The sequence below is a fragment of the Carassius auratus genome, chromosome 19 (genome assembly GCF_003368295.1).
Source record: "Carassius auratus strain Wakin chromosome 19, ASM336829v1, whole genome shotgun sequence".
Taxonomy (NCBI): Eukaryota; Metazoa; Chordata; class Actinopteri; order Cypriniformes; family Cyprinidae; genus Carassius; species Carassius auratus.
Window position 1 is genome coordinate 8,011,471 of NC_039261.1, and position 18,062 is coordinate 8,029,532.

The window sequence follows — 18,062 nt, forward strand, 5'->3', positions numbered from 1 at the left end:
AAAAACAAACCTAGGGCTGACAGGATATCGGATTTTTCACTGCAGGATTATAGAGGCCTCAAAAAAATGCCCCAAAACACACCATTACATACAAAAGGAACAATTACACCAAACTGAAAAGAATACAATGCTAACCGTGTTTAGTTTAGTAGTGTCAAAGTAGGACGACTTATTAAAATAACTAAATATTTGCATTCCATACTTGTATTATATAGCGTCTATCAAGCGTCTGAAAAAACTTCCTCCTGAGAACTGATTTTTATTTTGTAAGGTTATTTCAATCAGCATTGCAATAGAAATATTCATTATATGAAAATACCCGAGATGGCTTGAATGCAGATAAACCTTATGCTGCTGTAATCGCGTGCTGATTCCCGTCATGTTTCATCAAACAAAACATTTCTTTCTGATTAAAAAACAAATGAAAACCGGTCATTATAATGAATCCCTTTTTCTTTTTTAAATAAGTGGTCATAATGTTTTTAATTAATATATTAAAAAAAAATACACATTGTCAGTAACAGTTTTAAACACACACACAAATGTAGTTTACTTCACTTGATTCACTGAGGTTGCAGCTGTTAAATAATTGAACTGCGCTTGTGTTATACATGGTGTTATATAGTCAGTGTTTCAAGTTGGAAGGTACCTTGTATAATTTAAAGCATTAGCTGAGAACATTTTTATTTCATTCGCAGGTAAAATGGCCTTTATAACTGAAATAAAACCTAATGAACTGGGAATTAATCAAATTCCAAATAAAATCAAATCAAAATCCCAAATGTTTTAAATTGAAACATATCTGAGATCTATAAAATCCCTGCCCTATTACCAAGCTAGATTATAATACAAAACTATTTCCGGAAGTGAAGGGCATTCTAATGCTTGTCAGTAAGAGCCAACAGCTGAGGAGGCATGATGCCAAACAGTGGTGTTAATTACATTATCTGCGTGTGACGCTTTTAGACCATTTTAAACGTCATTTATATAGCTCATAAAGCTTTTGACTGTAGTTACAGTCATGTATTCTCTTTTAAACACACAATATGATTGAGCAGTTAATCAGGTGACAGTTACGTCAATATCCCAAAATGCTCTGTTGATGGCAAATGACACTTGTCAAAACAACAATGCACAGCTCAAGTATATGTGAACCAAGTTTGTTATGACCTAAAGAAAACATCCTTACATAATCAAAACACTTTGATACCTTGATAAACATTCATTTATCTGCATGCGAAAAAAACAAACCCATCCTCTTCCATCTGTATCCATGGAGACAGTCGGTTCAGCATGGCTCTTTCAAGACAGAAATAGCATGGGAATAATTATCGAACAAACACACTTGAATTCATGTGTGGTGACAGTCAGACTTGCAGCCACACTCACAGCCCAGCCTATTAATCTGAACACAATCTGGTCAGCTGTTGGATTTGGCACTGGATGAACGCAAAACAAAGTCAGCAAAAACCAAAAATTCTGAAAGTACGCCTACAGGCTCAAAGTACCATGCACAGAAAGGGAACAAAAAAAATCTTTAATATCAGACAGGTTTTAAATCACATAAAAACAATAGAAACACAAAAATGAATTATTTTTAGTGACAAATCCATTCTCTAAGATGTATAACTGTTCCTTTCCCGAAGTGATGATTGTAGACTGAACATAAGGAGGTATAATGATACAACTACAACCATGGTGTTTCTCCCAAGCAATTAAATCATCATCATCAAGAAAAAAAAAAAATCAGCTCTTGCATTAGATTATATGTCAGTATTCATTACAAAAATAAGATATAAGCAGTGGCAGGCAGCCAGCAGCTTCACTTCAGAAAGAGAGAGATAGATCAGATCAGATCTTCCCTCGACGAGACAAGCACACCTGCTTTGTAACCCTTGGCCTAAAATCTACCCACAAAGAGGGGGAGGGGCCTGCATTCTAAACCCTGCCCAGATAAACCAGATGTTAAGTGGAGAGCGAGTGTGAGTGCAGAAGTGTTAATAGTTAACTGTAGTAAAAGGAGTGCTAGTTTACAGGAATGAGTGTGGCTGTAGGAGTGAGAGGTGCGCTCTACTGTTGAGGGTAATAGGGCTGTTGCTGTGGCGGTTGTTGAGGATAGGGGTAGGACTGCTGTGCAGGAGGGGCTCCTGGGTATCCAGCCTGCCCCTGGGCTTGATAGGGCATGTATTGCATATTATACTGCCCGTATGCATAGGGGTTATAGGCCATCGGCATCTGGTAATACCTGAGATAGAGGAGCAAAATAACATTTTAGGTTGAACTGGGTAAACATTCTAACTGATAACACCATACTTGCCTAGTTGACTCATCATGGTTCAATTGTTCATATTAAATGTTTTCTGAAGTTTTTTTTTTTTTTCGAAGGTTTGTGTGTGTAATTAAGGAAATTAACTAATATATGTAATTAAATATTTATTAACATGCATACATTTTTGGGACAGATACCTGAACATTTGATAAAACCAGATTCAAAATTAGTTTAATTCTGTTGACATATTAGACTTAGGTTTTGGGTCTCTCTTCTATCACTGCATAATGCAAAAAAAACACTGCCAAAAGTCAGAAAAAACCCACCATGTTTGTAGGAATAAAATAAATCTGATAAATAACTACTGCATAAAAAACCATCAGAATATAGATAAAAAGAAAACTGGAAAGTTTGGTATAATTTCCTGGCTCAACCGCTGAAGATATTTCAATTTAAATATACAGGTGCTGGTCATATAATTAGAATATCATCGAAAAGTTGATTTCAATAATTCCATTCAAAAAGTGAAACTTGTATATTATATTTATTCATTACACACAGACTGATACATTTCAAATGTTTATTTCTTTTAATTTCGATGATTATAACTGACAACTAAAGAAACTTCCAAATTCAGTATCTCAGAAAATTAGAATATTGTGAAAAGGTTCAATATTGAAGACACCTGGTGCCACACTCTAATCAGCTAATTAACTCAAAACACCTGCAAAGGCCTTTAAATGGTCTCTCAGTCTAGTTCTGTAGGCTACACAATCACGGGGAAGACTGCTAACTTGACAGTTGTCCAAAAGATGACCATTGACACTTTGCACAAGGAGGGCAAGACACAAAAGGTCATTGCAAAAGAGCCTGTTCACAGAGCTCTGTGTCCAAGCACATTAATAGAGAGTCAAAGGAAAGGAAAAGATGTGGTAGAAAAAAAAAAAGTGTACAAGCAATAGGGATAACTACACCCTGGAGAGGATTGTGAAACAAAACTAATAAAAAAATGTGGGGGAGATTCACAAAGAGTGGACAGCAGCTGGAGTCAGTGCTTCAAGAACCACTACACACAGACGTATGCAAGACATGGGTTTCAGCTGTCGCACTCCTTGTGTCAAGCCACTCTTGAAAAACAGACAGCATCAGAAGCGTCTAAAGACAAAAAGGACTGGACTGCTGCTGAGTGGTCCAAAGTTATGTTCTCTGATGGAAGCAAATTTTGCATTTCCTTTGGAAATCAGTTTCCCAGAGTCTGGAGGAAGAGAGGAGAGGCACATAATCCACGTTGCTTGAGATCCGGTGTAAAGTTTCCACAGTCAGTGATGGTTTGGGGTGCCATGTCATCTGCTGGTGTTTGTCCACTGCGTTTTCTGAGGTCCAAGGTCAACACAGCTGTATAACAGGAAGTTTTAGAGCACTTCATGCTTCCTGCTGCTGACCAACTTTATGGAGATGCAGATTTAATTTTCCAACAGGACTGCACCTGCACACAGTGCCAAAGCTACCAGTACCTGGTTTTAGGACCATGGTATCCCTGTTCTTAATTGGCCAGCAAACTCGCCTGACCTTAATCCCATAGAAAATCTACTGGGTATTGTGAAGAGGAAGATGTCAGATATGCCAGACCCAACAATGCAGAAGAGCTGAAGGCCACTATCAGAGCAACCTGGGCTCTCATAACACCTGAGCAGTGCCACAGACTGATCGACTCCATGCCACGCCGCATTGCTGCAGTAATTCAGGCAAAAGGAGCCCCAACTAAGTACTGAGTGCTGTACATGCTCATACTTTTCATGTTCATACTTTTCAGTTGGCCAAGATTTCTAAAAATCCTTTCTTTGTATTGGTCTTATGTAATATTCTAATTTTCTGAGATACTGAATTTGGGATTTTCAGTCAGTTATAATCATCAAAATTAAAAGAAATAAACATTTGAAATATATCAGTCGGTGTGTAATTAATGAATATAATATACATGTTTCACTTTTTGCAATGGAATTAGTGTAGTGTAGTGTACACATGTAGTGTGTATGAGCATTTCTGATTTGAAACACTCTACTTTGGCCGTAATTCTGTGCACAAGCACTAATCACATTAATCATGCAAAGAGCAAGGGCTTCTTACAATTAGGCTTAGGTATTGTAGGAATAGAAATTCAAATTGAATGATTTTGGCTTCTTTAATTAAAGAATCAGATTATTTCATCAACCATAACTTGTTTTTGTGTTCAATCTTCACTGGTAAAAGAATGCAAGGTTAAGAACCATGATATATTAGTAATTACAATATTTTGTAGAAATGAAATTCATTCTACTTAAGAATAAGTTAATTCATATAGTTGGTAAAAATTAAATTAAATTAAATATATTTACAATCAACATTTGCCTTGGATTAGTGCATTCTAGCATTGCCATCTTCAACAAAAAGTGGGATCATGAACCTGAGCCAGTAGGTCATCCCTGTACTTTTAGCTGTTTTATGAATACTGTGAATTTGGACATACTACTCTTTTCACAGATAATTTTGTGTCTACTATATATTCATAGGATAAGTATGCATATTTAGATGCAGCCTTACATTTTGTCCAGAAGAAGGGATCTTAGAAGGCAGCATAATCAAGCTGCCCACCTTTTGGCAACTACCTCACTAGGTTATAGAACTGAGCCATGGACTGTAACATGCATAGAGCTTTGAGGACATGGGTAATGGTGAAGGTCTTTATTTACCCTGGGTAGCCTTGATAAGTGGGGTAGGGTGGTCCTTGAGCCTGTGAGGGTGGTGCAACAGGTGGAGGATTAGTGCCGCTAGGAGCCATTGGTGTACTGATTTGAGCAGAAGCACTGGCCGCCTGAGGAGGGACGTTAGGGGGTGGTGGTCTCGCTGGCGGCTGGGGTTTAGCCTGAGGCTGCTGCTGGGTCTGGAACAGAAATATAAAAAAGATATTTTACCTGCAGTCAAGAACTTTAACTTTAGAAGTCATCAGTCTGCAAACTCACAAACACAGTCCTGGGCACAGGGGTCGGGCCTCCTGAGGCAGGAGCAGGAGTGTTGGACTGGTATGATGGGACGTTGAATGAAGGAGCGCTCGGCTCACGAGCAATGCTCTGCTGCAGCTCCCTGTCAAATCAGAATATAAGCCATGCACAGTCACTCGGAACCATTATAGTTTGTTCAAACGTGATCACAACTGAATTACATACTTGAGAAGTTCATCCCTCTCGGTTTTACGAGCGAAGACAATGTCGCTACACTTATTTTGAAACTTTAACAGGATTTCTGTCAGATCATTGTAGAACTGAAAGAAGAGGTAAAGATAGAATGAGACAGCTGAGCGACATATCTTATGTATTATGCATGTGCAGAACTAATATTAGTGCATGAGTTAGTTACTTTAGTGCCCTCTTTGATATTGGAGCTGATCTCTATGTAGCTATCGTGGGCTGAGGCGAGCTTCTTCAAGACCTCCTCCCTGTTATTAGCCTCAGAGTTGGATTGCTTGAGTGCTGAAAACTCCTGGTGAGACACCTGAGACAAGAAGAAAAGCCATTTTTAAAATAAAAATAAAAAACTACCTCGCTAAGTCTCCAATAGTTTCCAGTTGTGCAACAATTATGTCAATTTTTTTTTATTAAAATTTAAGTTGACCGATGCATCTGATTTCATAACTGAGCCTTTGCAGGGCTGTTTTTATGCCTTAAATCTTTCTCTGATTAACTCTGATTAGAATACTGTGACTATCACTTAGTAATTCTTTGCTGAAATACTGGTCAATGTTTTTTATGCGTGAGTTTTTGTGTGCACCTGTATCTGTGATAACAGTTCTTCCTGTCTGCGTAAATTCTGCTGAACACGTTGTGTATGAGAGCCGTAACGTGTCTCCAGCTCACTGGCGGTCAGAGCCTCTTCGTTGATGGCACCATCTTGAGCCAGTGCGGTAAGGAACGTTGCGGTCATATCAAAAGTCACCGACTTCACCTCTCCCTCCAGAACTTCCCGTTCCCTCTTCACCTCATCCAGCTGTGCCAGCTGAGCTCTCAGCACGTTTACCACCTGCACAGAAGAGGACAATGCCGGACTGAAGACTAGCATGAGGGTTTGGTCAGGGTTAGTTTGCGAGATAAGTGGGTCAACGTGTGAGTATCTTTCACCCAGTGTTATTTTCTTATTTAAATATTATTTTTATTAATATTTTAAGTTCAACAGTAAATTTCTTAAGTTTTAATTACAGTTTTATATTTCTACATTTTTTAAAAACATTATATATATATATATATATATATATATATATATATATATATATATATATATATATATATATATATATATATATATATATATATATATATATATATATATATATATATATTTATTTTTTTTTTTTTTTTTTTCAGTTTTAGTTTCATTTAGTAATTTCAGTATTTCAACTAATTGATATTTCGGTTACCTCCCAAGGCAACGTTTCTCATTTTCATTTACTTTTAAGGAATAGTTCACCCAAAAATGTAGTCATTAATTAATCACCCTCATGTTGTTCCAAACCAGTAAGAACTTTGTTCATGTTCGGAGCACAAATTAAGATAATTTTGATAAAATCGGAGATCTCTCTGACCCTGCATAGACAGCAACACAACTGAGAGTACCACAACGCATACGCGCTTTTCCCCCAGAACCTTTTTCCCCAGCATTGTTTACGTTCAGGAGAAAGTGTACACACTGAATGTAAACAATGCTGATTACGTTCTAGGGAAAGCATGAATCATGGTACCCCTTTGAAATGGCAGAAGACGGTAACTCATGGAGAATAACTGTTGCATAAATTGTTATTTTGTTTTAATAAGCGGTTCGATGAGGGTGAGCAATTAATGACACAATAGGCATTTTTGGGTGAATTAACCATTAAGTGTTTGCATCTAATAGTTATATATTTTTAAATATTGGTTAATCTCTTTTTTTCCCCTTTAATAATTTTTTATAGTTTTAGTTAACAATCACATACACTCACCTCACTGCCCTGCAGAGTCTTGGCAGGGTTGGCAGACGGTATGGCAGCACTGAGCTCATTCTCTGGCTTGCAGAGCAAAGCAATCATCTCACAATGTGAATTGTAACGCTCTCTCACCACCTGATCAGCCTGCACCGCCTTGTCCAGTATATTTCGGAAATTATTTCCCTCTGCATGGAGAAACAGAGAGAAAGGGTTAGGTTCCAGTAGCTCAACTGGTAGAGCATGACACCAGTAACAAAGGTCATGAGAAGGGAAAACACACAAATGGATAATGTGTTTACCTAGAATGCACAGCAAGTCTCATTAGGTAAAAGCATCTGCTAAATGCATAAATGGTAAGTGGAAGTGTGTACATACCTGCTCTGAGTGATTTATACAGATCTCCAGAGGGAGTTCTGTTCCAGCGCTGATTGAATTTGCCTCGGAGTTCATTGTCTGTTGTTTCCTCATCATCTAACATCTTCAAGGACTGTAATAACAACACACAATTTTTGTTCAATATACTCGCATGAAGTCTGTATGTATGTAGTCAAATGGTGTCAAACTATATACACAGCAGGTTTGCATAGTATTTTCCCCATTTAAATTGGGAAATAAACCATTTCAGTATTTTGAAAAACCAGGACATGAAATGAAAAGGAAATATTTATGATACTGTGCTATTTGGTTTACGAGAAATGTATTTAAATGATCATGTGTGTTCGCCTTTGTATAGATTATTAGATGTTTTTCTTCCATCAAAGTCTAAGAGGCTCTTTGTATCTTTTACACTGAAATTGCCATATTCATAGTATTAGATTAGATAAAGATTAGATTAGGTAAATGCACAAACAGAAGCAGTAATACTAGTGATCTCAGACGTTTGGGTCTTGTGGTTTATAAAAGGGTAGAAACAGATGGTGAACGTGTGCATCACCTCATCCAGGATCTCACGGTTCCTCTGCAGTAGTTCAGGGAGATCTTTAATAAGCTGTTCGATGCTCTGTAGGCCGCCCTGCTGAACAACAGCACGACTCTTTTCAAGGATGGACTGAGGGACTGCATCTCCTGACAGATCTTCTAATGCTGCCGGCAGGTTCAGAGACGCCAACACCCTGCCAATCAGCAACAACCAATCAGTCACTACCACCAAACTTCATTGATCCACACAAAATACTGATAAAACTGATCATTTAGACAACATATCCAGGTTTAAATAAAATAATGATGTGTATTATTACATCTGTGACTGATGCCTTATAGGGCTAGTTCACTCCAAAATGAAAATTCTGTCATTAATGAATCACCCTCACGTTGTTCCAAAATCATAAGATCTTCGCTCAATTTCAGAACACAAATGCAGATATTTTTGATGAAATCGGAGAGCTTTCTGACCCTCCATAGACAGCAATGCAACTGACATGTTCAAGGTCCAGAAAGGTAGTAAGGAAGGACATTGGTAAACAGTCTATGTGAAATCACATCAAGATAAAGACTCCTGCAACCCTGTATGGATCCACCTCCATTAATAAGTTTGTAGATGACACCACAGTGATTGGCCTCATCAGAGACAACAATGAGACAGCTTACAGGGAAGAGGTACAGCACCTGGTCGCATGGTGCGCTGACAACAACCTGCTCCTTAACACCAGCAAGACAAAAAGAGCTCATTGTGGACTTCACGAAGAAGGAAAGAAGCATGCATGACCCCATCCACATTAACGGGATGGTTGTTGAACATGTTTCCAGCTTCAAGTTACTGGGAACCACCATCCGCGAGGACCTGTCTTGGACCACAAACACCTCCAGCCTGGTCTAGAAGGATCACCAGTGCCTCTTCTTCCTCAGGACACTGAAGAAGAACCAGCTGTCTTCAGCCATCCTGGTGAACTTTTATCGGTGTGCGATCGAGAGCATCCTGACCACAGTCTTGCATCACAGTCTGGTATAGGAACTGCTCAGTGGCTGACCACAAGGCACTGCAGAGGGTGGTGAAAACCGCCCAACGCATCGCAGGGACACCACTTCCTGCTATTGAGGACATCCAGAGGAAACGCGGTCTATGTCGAGCTCGCAGCATTCTTAAGGACTCCTCTCACCCCGACCATAGACTGTTTAACCTCCTGCCCTCCAGGAGGTGCTTCTGGAGCTTCTGGACAAAGACCAGCAGATTCAGGAACAGCTTTTTCCCTACAGCTGTCTCCTTGCTGAATTCTGCCCACTGACACCCCCCCCCCCACAACAAACTCACACACTTCTCACCCCTCCTCCACAGTACATCTGGTATACAAACAAACAAACAAACCAGTTCACTTGTTATCACTTGCACTAATGTCTGTACATCCAGAACACTGAATAATCCATTTGCACAATGGAATATTTTTCTTTTTTACTGTCCATTGCACTAGTGTAAATGATGTTCATAGTTTCTGCTTTTAGTGCACATACACTTAATATATAATCCATCTGTATCGTATGTTCATAGTACACCTATCTGTATATCATGCTGATTGTTTTTAAAAATCTGTCAATTATGTCCATAGCCTTATCTGTATATTTATTGTACATTTGTAACATATTGTAAACACTAGATGCTAATTAGATGCTAACTGCATTTCGTTGTCTTGTACCTTACATGTGCAATGACAATAAAGTTAAATCTAAATCTAATCTAATCAATGGTTCAACCTTAATAACAATTTCTTCTCTTCCAGTCAGTCTCTGCCGCCATTCACGAGAGTACCACAATGCATGCGTGTGATGCTGCTGCCACGGCCATTCTGATGTAGAACACACACACACACAACACACACTATGCCTTGTTTAAAGTAGAGGAATATGCATATGTCTTGGTAAAAAATATTCTCGTAGCTTCATAAAATTATGGTTGAACAACTGTCACATGGGCTATTTTAACAATGTCCTTACTACGTTTCTGGACCTTAAACCTGGCAGTTACCTTGTGGTCTATGGAGGGTAAGAAAGCTCTCAGATTTCATCAAAAATATCTTAATTTGTATTCTAAAGATGAGCAAAGATCTTATGGAATGGAACATAAGTGTGAGTACTTAATGACAATTTTCATTTTTGGGTGAACTATCCCTTTAAAACAATTGAAATAAAAGCTCTCATTGTACACATTAATGGACTTTTAATGGAGTTTAAATGGACTCATGTAAGAGCAAATATATGCAGCAACACTGACCCGTTGCAGAGATTCGTTGCTTCCCTCATGCTGCCAATCAGTCTGTTGACGGTGTCAGACTTCCTGGAATTGGCTGCACTCACTGACTGCTGCACTGCCATCGGCACCATCTTCTCAAACAGATCTAAACACAAACAAAATGGAGAATAATGCAATTTGTTGAATTTTTCCACATAAGAAACGGGAAAGAACCCCAAAAAAACTAAACAAAAGGATTGTCATGTGTGCATCATTCCGACCTGTGAACTTCTGGCTCAGTGGTGTCTGAATAGCAGCTGTTTTGACCAAAGATGCTTTGCCAATGGGCTCCAGGTCTTTGACCTCTGGCACACGGTCATGGTAAATGAAGTCATTGTCTTTCTTAGCAGCTGTGAGGGCACGACTGATCTTATCTGAGAGGTCCTTTATATTAACATACTCATCGTATCGAGAAGCCACGGTCTTCACCAGCTCTGTGGCGTGCTGCAAGACACGCATGAGAAACCTGAACGTCAACATCAACTATTAATGAAGCTCAAAAGCGAATAAATAAAACAAGCAACCGGCCAGCCAAAAATAAACAGACTGTCACACACAGACAAACACACCTGCAGTCGAGCGATCTCCTCTCCAAATTTTTTCTTCTGATTGGCCAAGGCTGACTGGTGCAGCTCTGCGGTGGCCTGCATCATACAGTGCTTGGCAGCGAGGACAGGAAGCACTTCCTGGAAATAAAAATACTGACCAGGGAGAGGCAACCACAGCAATCACAAACGCCACGGCAACCACGAACCAACACCACGGGCAACCACAAACGAGCACAGACACACAGCACAGGGCGCAGGAAGAAAAAAACAGAACAGCAAATCAGCACGCATCCTTCAGCAAACACCAACCAAATCCTCACCCAACGCTCATGCAGCATTCACTCACAGATCAACAGGAAAAGAGAAACAAAGGCTGGAGGCTGTGTGAGTGTGTGTCTGTGTATGAGGGGTGTCTAGCAGTCATATAGGAATCAAGGAAACTTAAATCTCTTGATACAAGTATACAGACACACCCACAGTCAGTCCCTACTGGATTTCGCGAGACTTTTTTCTGATTTTTGTGACCTAAAATTACTGTTACTACAAAAAATTTTCTGCTGCTTTTCTCGAAACTTATGGCGATATTTGCGGACTTTCTTATTGTTTTGCAGTGAAAATATAGACAACATATACAGACAAAATTCTTCTAACATCGTTATGACTTTTCTGACTTTGAGAACCCTTGTAGGGCTCCAGACTTACATTCGAGGACACCAGCACCAGTGACATTAAAGGGTTATTTCACCCAAGAATGAAAATTCGTCCATCTACTACTCACCCTTGAAGCATCCTAGCTGTATGAGACTTTCCTCTTTCAGAATAATCCAGTCAAAGTTATATTAAATATCAGGGCTGGGTATCGATTTTAGATGTCCTGATTTGATTCGATTTCAGTTCACAAACTCTCTATTTGATTCTCATTTTTTTTTAAATATATATATTCATTACATTCAATGAATATAGTTTAATACAAATGCTATTGAAATTTCTAGAAAATGAACACTAAACATCAGCTTACAAATGGTGAATTTATAAAAGGCAATTAAGAGCCACAGGCCTGTATTTTAAACCTTTTTTTTTTTTTTGTATATTGTATTTTTTAAACAAAAATAGGACCTAATTTTTCAAGTAATCAGATAAAGGAATAAAACTAATTAATTTATCCTAATCAAATGAAAAACCCTTTTATTTTATGGCAAACAAAGTGCTGCACAACAGCAATTAAACAATGTGATTATTTCTTTAAAAATACTAAACTGCTAAAATGAACTTTTATTTTGACGGGTTGCCATGAGGAACTTGCAGCTGCTGTATATGTGATACGCTGGTAGTTTTGTCAAATTAAATGGTAAAACGCTAATGAAGTGACTCTCAAATTTGTGTATTCATATCTTCATAGTGAGATGACAGAGGTTGAAAACACTGCAAGCGTCGTCTGCACTTGTGTAAACAGAAAAGTGCATTGCAGCATCCATCGTTCATTCATTCACTGAAATTATTGTGCCTTTACGCATGATGTCAAATGCTTTTGCTGATTTTTTGTATTCCTATAGAATTTTGTCAACAGTATCTCTGCCATGATAATCACTAAATGAGTGACAGGATTTCAGTTGTAACATCCCGCAAGGTAAATAATAGAGTGAGTGGAGAAGACTAATGAAAAGATTTACATTAATCCGATCTTTTACGTTAAATGTTTGCTGAAATAAATAACGGAAAAGATCGATTCAAGGCTTTTGAGAATCGATATTGAATCAACGTCTTTTTAAAAAAGTTTTCTGCTCACCCTATTAAATACTGGCCTTGCACATCTTCTGGTTCCCCGCAGTCAGCAGAAGTAAGAAATCTGAATATTTATCTTACAAAAACACATGGATTCGCTACAGGGGGCCTTTATTCTCCCCACAGAGCCGTATGAGGGACGTTTTATTAAAGGTGCATGCACTTTATTTCACTCCTTCTGAAATGTTGACAACAAACACCCACTTACCCCATTGAAAGGCTTGGAAGAGCGAGGACAGTATTTAATATAACTCTAATTGGATTATTCTGAAAGACGAAAGTCACATACACCGAACTCCAAACTACTCCCCGGTCGCTGCAGCATTGGCTGCCCACTGCTTCAGGTGTGTGTTCACAGTGTGTGTTTTCACTACTGTGTGTGTACATGAACTTGAATGGGTTTAATGCAAGGTCATCATACTTGGCCAAACGTCAGTTCACTCGCTCACTTCTGAATTTAAGATGTAAAATGCATATCTACAATATGTCTCTAAGACGTTTCTTGTCAGATGTCAAATAAACATTTCTGAGACGTTAATCAGATTACTCAGATTTTTTTGAAGACAGATGTACTTGTGCTGTCTGTGTAGTTGAGATGGAGATACTATGAACTTTTATTACTGTCGTTCTGCTTATGGTTTGTTTGTCCAATGTAGCTCTTTTATATCGGTCATGATGAGAACACAAGGCTGTTCATTCCATTTTTGGAACCTTTCTTTAACTGAATGTGCGTTACGATGACGTCAAGGGACGCGTCTAAGCCCAAAATCTGATTTGAGATAAATTCCGTGATCACAGAATTGCAAAATCCTGGAGGGACCGCACAGTGATTGCTGCATGCAGTATGTGGAGATCTTTGCCTAATGTTTTAACAGCGTCTAGTTTGATTGCACAGTGACCCCTAGTGGATCAGCTACTAACCCCACTAACATGTCTGTCATATGTACTGAAAGCTACACATACCTTAGGCAAATTCTCTTTGTATTGACATTGCTTGAAAGCATCGCCGTAGTAATCTGCCGCCTGATTGGCAAGTTTAGCGACAATGGCGTCCTTCATCTTATCTGTGAGGTGAAACATTAGACAATTAAAACTGTGCAAACTACAAGCAAAAAATGCACACTCATAAACACAGACGCACCAGCAGTGGCTTTGAGAACGAAGACCTCCTGTGCCTGGCTGAGCATGATCTGACTGAGCGTGCCCACCGTCTCGGGGGATATGTCCATGGTGGGCTCTCTATTCAGTGCAGAGAGCACTGTATCCTTTATATGAGCAAATGCACCACTCGCCAGCTGGAAAGAGACAGGAAATGCTTGAAACACTTTTATTTCTCTTTGATTGTCTGTGTTGTTGAAGGACTAAAGGTCAAAATCAAACCTGGTAGAACTTGGCGGCGGTCTTCAGTCCCTCGTCATTGTCGAGATTCTGCTCAGAAGCAATCTGACTGGCCAGCGCGCCCACATTAAACAACACGCATGTCTTCTCATAGCCCACACTCGCCAATGCTGAAGCAAACAAACATATAAATAAACTGACTTTGATACATAAGCAAAGCACTATAAATTTGTACTGGTACTGTATATAAAAAAATTTGCTATATAAATAAAATTTCTTTGTCTAAGCATTTTACTATTAACACCATCAAATATTTAGTACTTTATCCATATATGAATAACAAGTAACTTTAGTATTTTTAAATCTTAATTTGACATGAATAAAAAAAAAGAGATTTATCATGCAACCCTAAAAACGATATGGTCTAAAACACAAAAAGAGTACCAACAAAGAAAATGGAAATCAGGACACTGCATTACAAAAAGCTGAGAAATAAGTGGTAACGTAGTAGTAAGTAATAAATAACGTATGCAATGAGTCATGTGATTAAGTTATGGAACTACTGGAGATAACATTATTTATGTGCAAACACAATAACTCAATGTACCAAAACTGTTTCTCCTAAATTTTAGTTTATAGTTCTTCTGTAATTCTGTGGTGCTATTGTTTAATGACTATTTATTTGCATGCAGCATCAGTATTTAGGTAAATATTTAGGTATGGTCAACTGTAGAATACAGACAAGTTTACTATAATTTTTTTTAAAGATATCTTGCTTTTGTGAGGATAGGAAAACTCTAATAAATTTCTGTAACATTCTGTAATATTGTACTGGTTTCTGGAACATTCCAGAAAATTGTGAGACTAGTTATAAAAAGTTAAAAATCATCAAATGCACACTTCTAAAGCATTGGAAGACTCACTTTTGGTAAGTTGTTATTTTAAATGTACCATGTAAGTTTTATGCATGAGGAATAACAGATTAGCTTCTATAAGTCGTCAAGGCACTGTTAATGTTTCACAAAAAGTCAAGTTATTTATTTCCTTTATGTCAAACTTCAAATAGAAACATTAAAAATAAAACCAAACATGTATAAAAATGTGTTTCACAGTGTGAAGTTTCTTTGTTAACAAGTTGTGCTGCCCTTCCTTTTACTGGATAAGGTTCCTGGTTCTGTTTAGAATTAGTTCATATTTTCCTTGAATATGGATGAAAGAAATATAATATTTATTGCATACTTCAAAGGCTTTTACATATTTTTTTAACAAACTATATATAACTATCTGCAATAAAGCATCTACCAAGACAATAAATGCCTTAAAAACAACTTACCCATAGGGCACTTTTGTAATGAATTTGAAAGTACTAATGTGTATCATTAGAGTATGCAACACAAATAAATTAATTTCACCTTAGGTGCATTTGTTTGTATTGACGTGCTTATTTTGTTATAAAATATACTCACCAAGCTTGACTGAGCCTCCAAAAAGAGATCCTTTATCAAAAGCATCTTTCCATGTAAATGTCAGACATAACTAAAAAAAAAAAAAAAAGTGTATTATTTACAGGCTTATGAATATGTTCAAATTAATCTATATTATTATAATCAATTACTGTCGTGAAACAAATGAATGGGTTGATATTCATTTAGGTTACCTCTGTAAATGGAAATTTGGATTCAATTGCACAGAGCTGATCATAATATCTAAAGAGGAGAGAGAAAAACAACGAGAAAAGCTGTTAAAAATGGAAAGTGTGAGGAAAAAAAACTTTTGTTTCTTTAGATGGAATGTAAACCATAATAACAAAAAATGTAGCCATGACAGCATTCTCATGTGACTGTTAGTTTGTCATGAGAAGCAACTGACGTAACCTCATTGTTACAGAGCTAGCTACTGACACAAAAACATTTCCTTCCTAGAAGAAAAGAAGAGCATTTCTCCACACCTCTACTCCATATGCTTTCTATCTGCTATTTCTTGCCTCTTGGCACTATAAAAAGAACATGACCGGAGACTGGAGAGTGAATACCGGTGATGGGTGTTGCCCAAGGGGCTCTTCTTCATGCAAACCAAACACCAGTCCAACTAGAAGCTACAAAGCAGGCCATTCATCTTGACATTGAGCATGGCTACAATCACCAAACAAAAAGCTTATTCCTATAGCAACACACTTCTTATTCACTCTCCAGATGGCACCAGACCAAGTCGCTACATTAACTCAACTACATAAAAAAAACACATGCAGAATCTAACAGCTGACTGAAAACAAGACCTAATTCATATTAAAGTCAACAGGTTTAAGTAGAATTAAAACACACAATTTTGTTACTTTTCTTAATATTAAAAAAAATATGTAATCATGTTTATCTTAAGGTATCATAGAATGCATATAATAAATTAGAACAAATTTCACAATTCATTTAAATAAACATTTCCGTAAGAACGAAACAATAAAAGGCGACAAAAATTGAGTGCTGAAGGCGTGATGCAGCAAATCCGATTTTGTTTAACAAATTAACTAGCCATTTCCTCAATTCTTTCAAAGCAAAATATCAGCTGTTGGTTTGTAAATAAAGAAATAAAGCATGAAAGCGCAGTTACAAATTCTTCTCAAAATAAAACGCATACGTCACTCACACACCTGTATACACATGACGTAATGGAATCACGTGAAAACTAAGTGGACGATAACTGACCAAATTACTTTGTGTAAAGTATAGAATTAATATTAATATAAACACTCGGAACATATTTTTTTCATTTACTTCTGTTATTTGCGTCGAATGATTTACCATTAATCTATAGTGAACGTTTGAAGAGGTCAATCTGAATGACACCCGAGTCACGCAAAAACAGGAAGCTGGGTGACGTTTGATAAATGGGTTTTGACGAATTGCGTTTTACGGACTTTTTTATTTTATTTTATTAATTAACTTTAAGGTAAAATGTATGTGAAAGCAACTTTTTTTTTACGTTTTATGTTTTCCTAGTTTAATTTAAACGGTCATGTGATTTAAGTACGAATTTTAAAAGTACATTTGTAGCCTCTTAATTAATATGCAAGTATGATACAAATTAGGTGGAGTGTAACGTTAGTATCTCACACCACAGGATGTCAACTACCCCAAAATCTCAACTGCCCAATTATAACGACGTAACGTTCAACTGCATACCAAACACACTGGCAGACGTCAATACACTAATTTGAGCAACCAGCATGAGCAACACCTCCAGTTCACGTTTTATATGTCTATGAAGCAAACAGAAACAGATAATAAAGTCTTAACGTAACTAGTTCTGTTATCAGACAGTATCAGATCTACATAAAAGAGAGACATGTAGTCGCACGTTTGCGGCATAAAAATGGATTAAACTTGCTAGCTTCCCGTGCTTCAGATATCTTCTGCAATCCGCGAACAGAAAATAACAGCCACTTTAGTAACTTTAAATCATACAGACTGAATAACAAACCACGAAACAGAGCTGTCAATATTTAAAAGGTGTCAGAAATAAACACCCAGTGAAAGTTCGTGTTCGTGTTGTGCTGTCAGGCTCTCACCGCAGCAGGATCTCCAGCGAGCTCTCGTGTTTGTCCAGCGGCCTGCCGAGAGCACTTTTACGCAGCTTATTGAGCTCCTCCACGGCCCGGAGATACTCCGTCTGCTCCTCACCGGGAGGATACGTGGACGTTACAAATTTCGACAGCGGTTTCACTAAGTCGACCTCAGAGGACTTCTTCAACGGGACAGAAATAAACGTCGCCATTTGGGCCAGCGTGAAACACAGTTGCAGTGGAGAATGAGAAAACACTGCAGACGGACAAAAACAAAGGCAGAGCACTTCCTGCTTCTCCGGAGTGCGTCATCACGTCAGATGTACTGTCAAAGAAAGTTACGCACGCGCATTCTGCGC

At 38.0% G+C, this 18,062-nt stretch overlaps 1 protein-coding gene across 2 annotated transcripts; it reads right to left on the reverse strand.

Annotated features, from left to right (window-relative positions):
* Positions 1-464: 464 nt before the first annotated feature.
* On the reverse strand, positions 465-18,007 carry pdcd6ip (programmed cell death 6 interacting protein). Of its 2 annotated transcripts, none has more exons than XM_026288673.1 (18): positions 17,710-18,007; positions 15,805-15,853; positions 15,614-15,683; positions 14,190-14,317; positions 13,951-14,104; positions 13,773-13,873; positions 11,049-11,180; positions 10,701-10,923; positions 10,462-10,585; positions 8,194-8,371; positions 7,635-7,746; positions 7,275-7,444; positions 6,074-6,322; positions 5,663-5,797; positions 5,473-5,567; positions 5,269-5,389; positions 4,999-5,189; positions 465-2,245 (listed from the first exon to the last, which is right to left on the reverse strand). In XM_026288673.1, the coding sequence occupies exons 1-18, from the start codon at positions 17,913-17,915 to the stop codon at positions 2,071-2,073; spliced, it is 2,613 nt and encodes an 870-aa protein (XP_026144458.1). In that variant the 5' UTR covers positions 17,916-18,007; the 3' UTR covers positions 465-2,070. The 2 variants fall into 2 exon arrangements, with proteins under 2 accessions (XP_026144458.1, XP_026144459.1); XM_026288674.1 differs by having other exon boundaries at positions 11,049-11,165; positions 17,710-17,915.
* Positions 18,008-18,062: the final 55 nt, after the last annotated feature.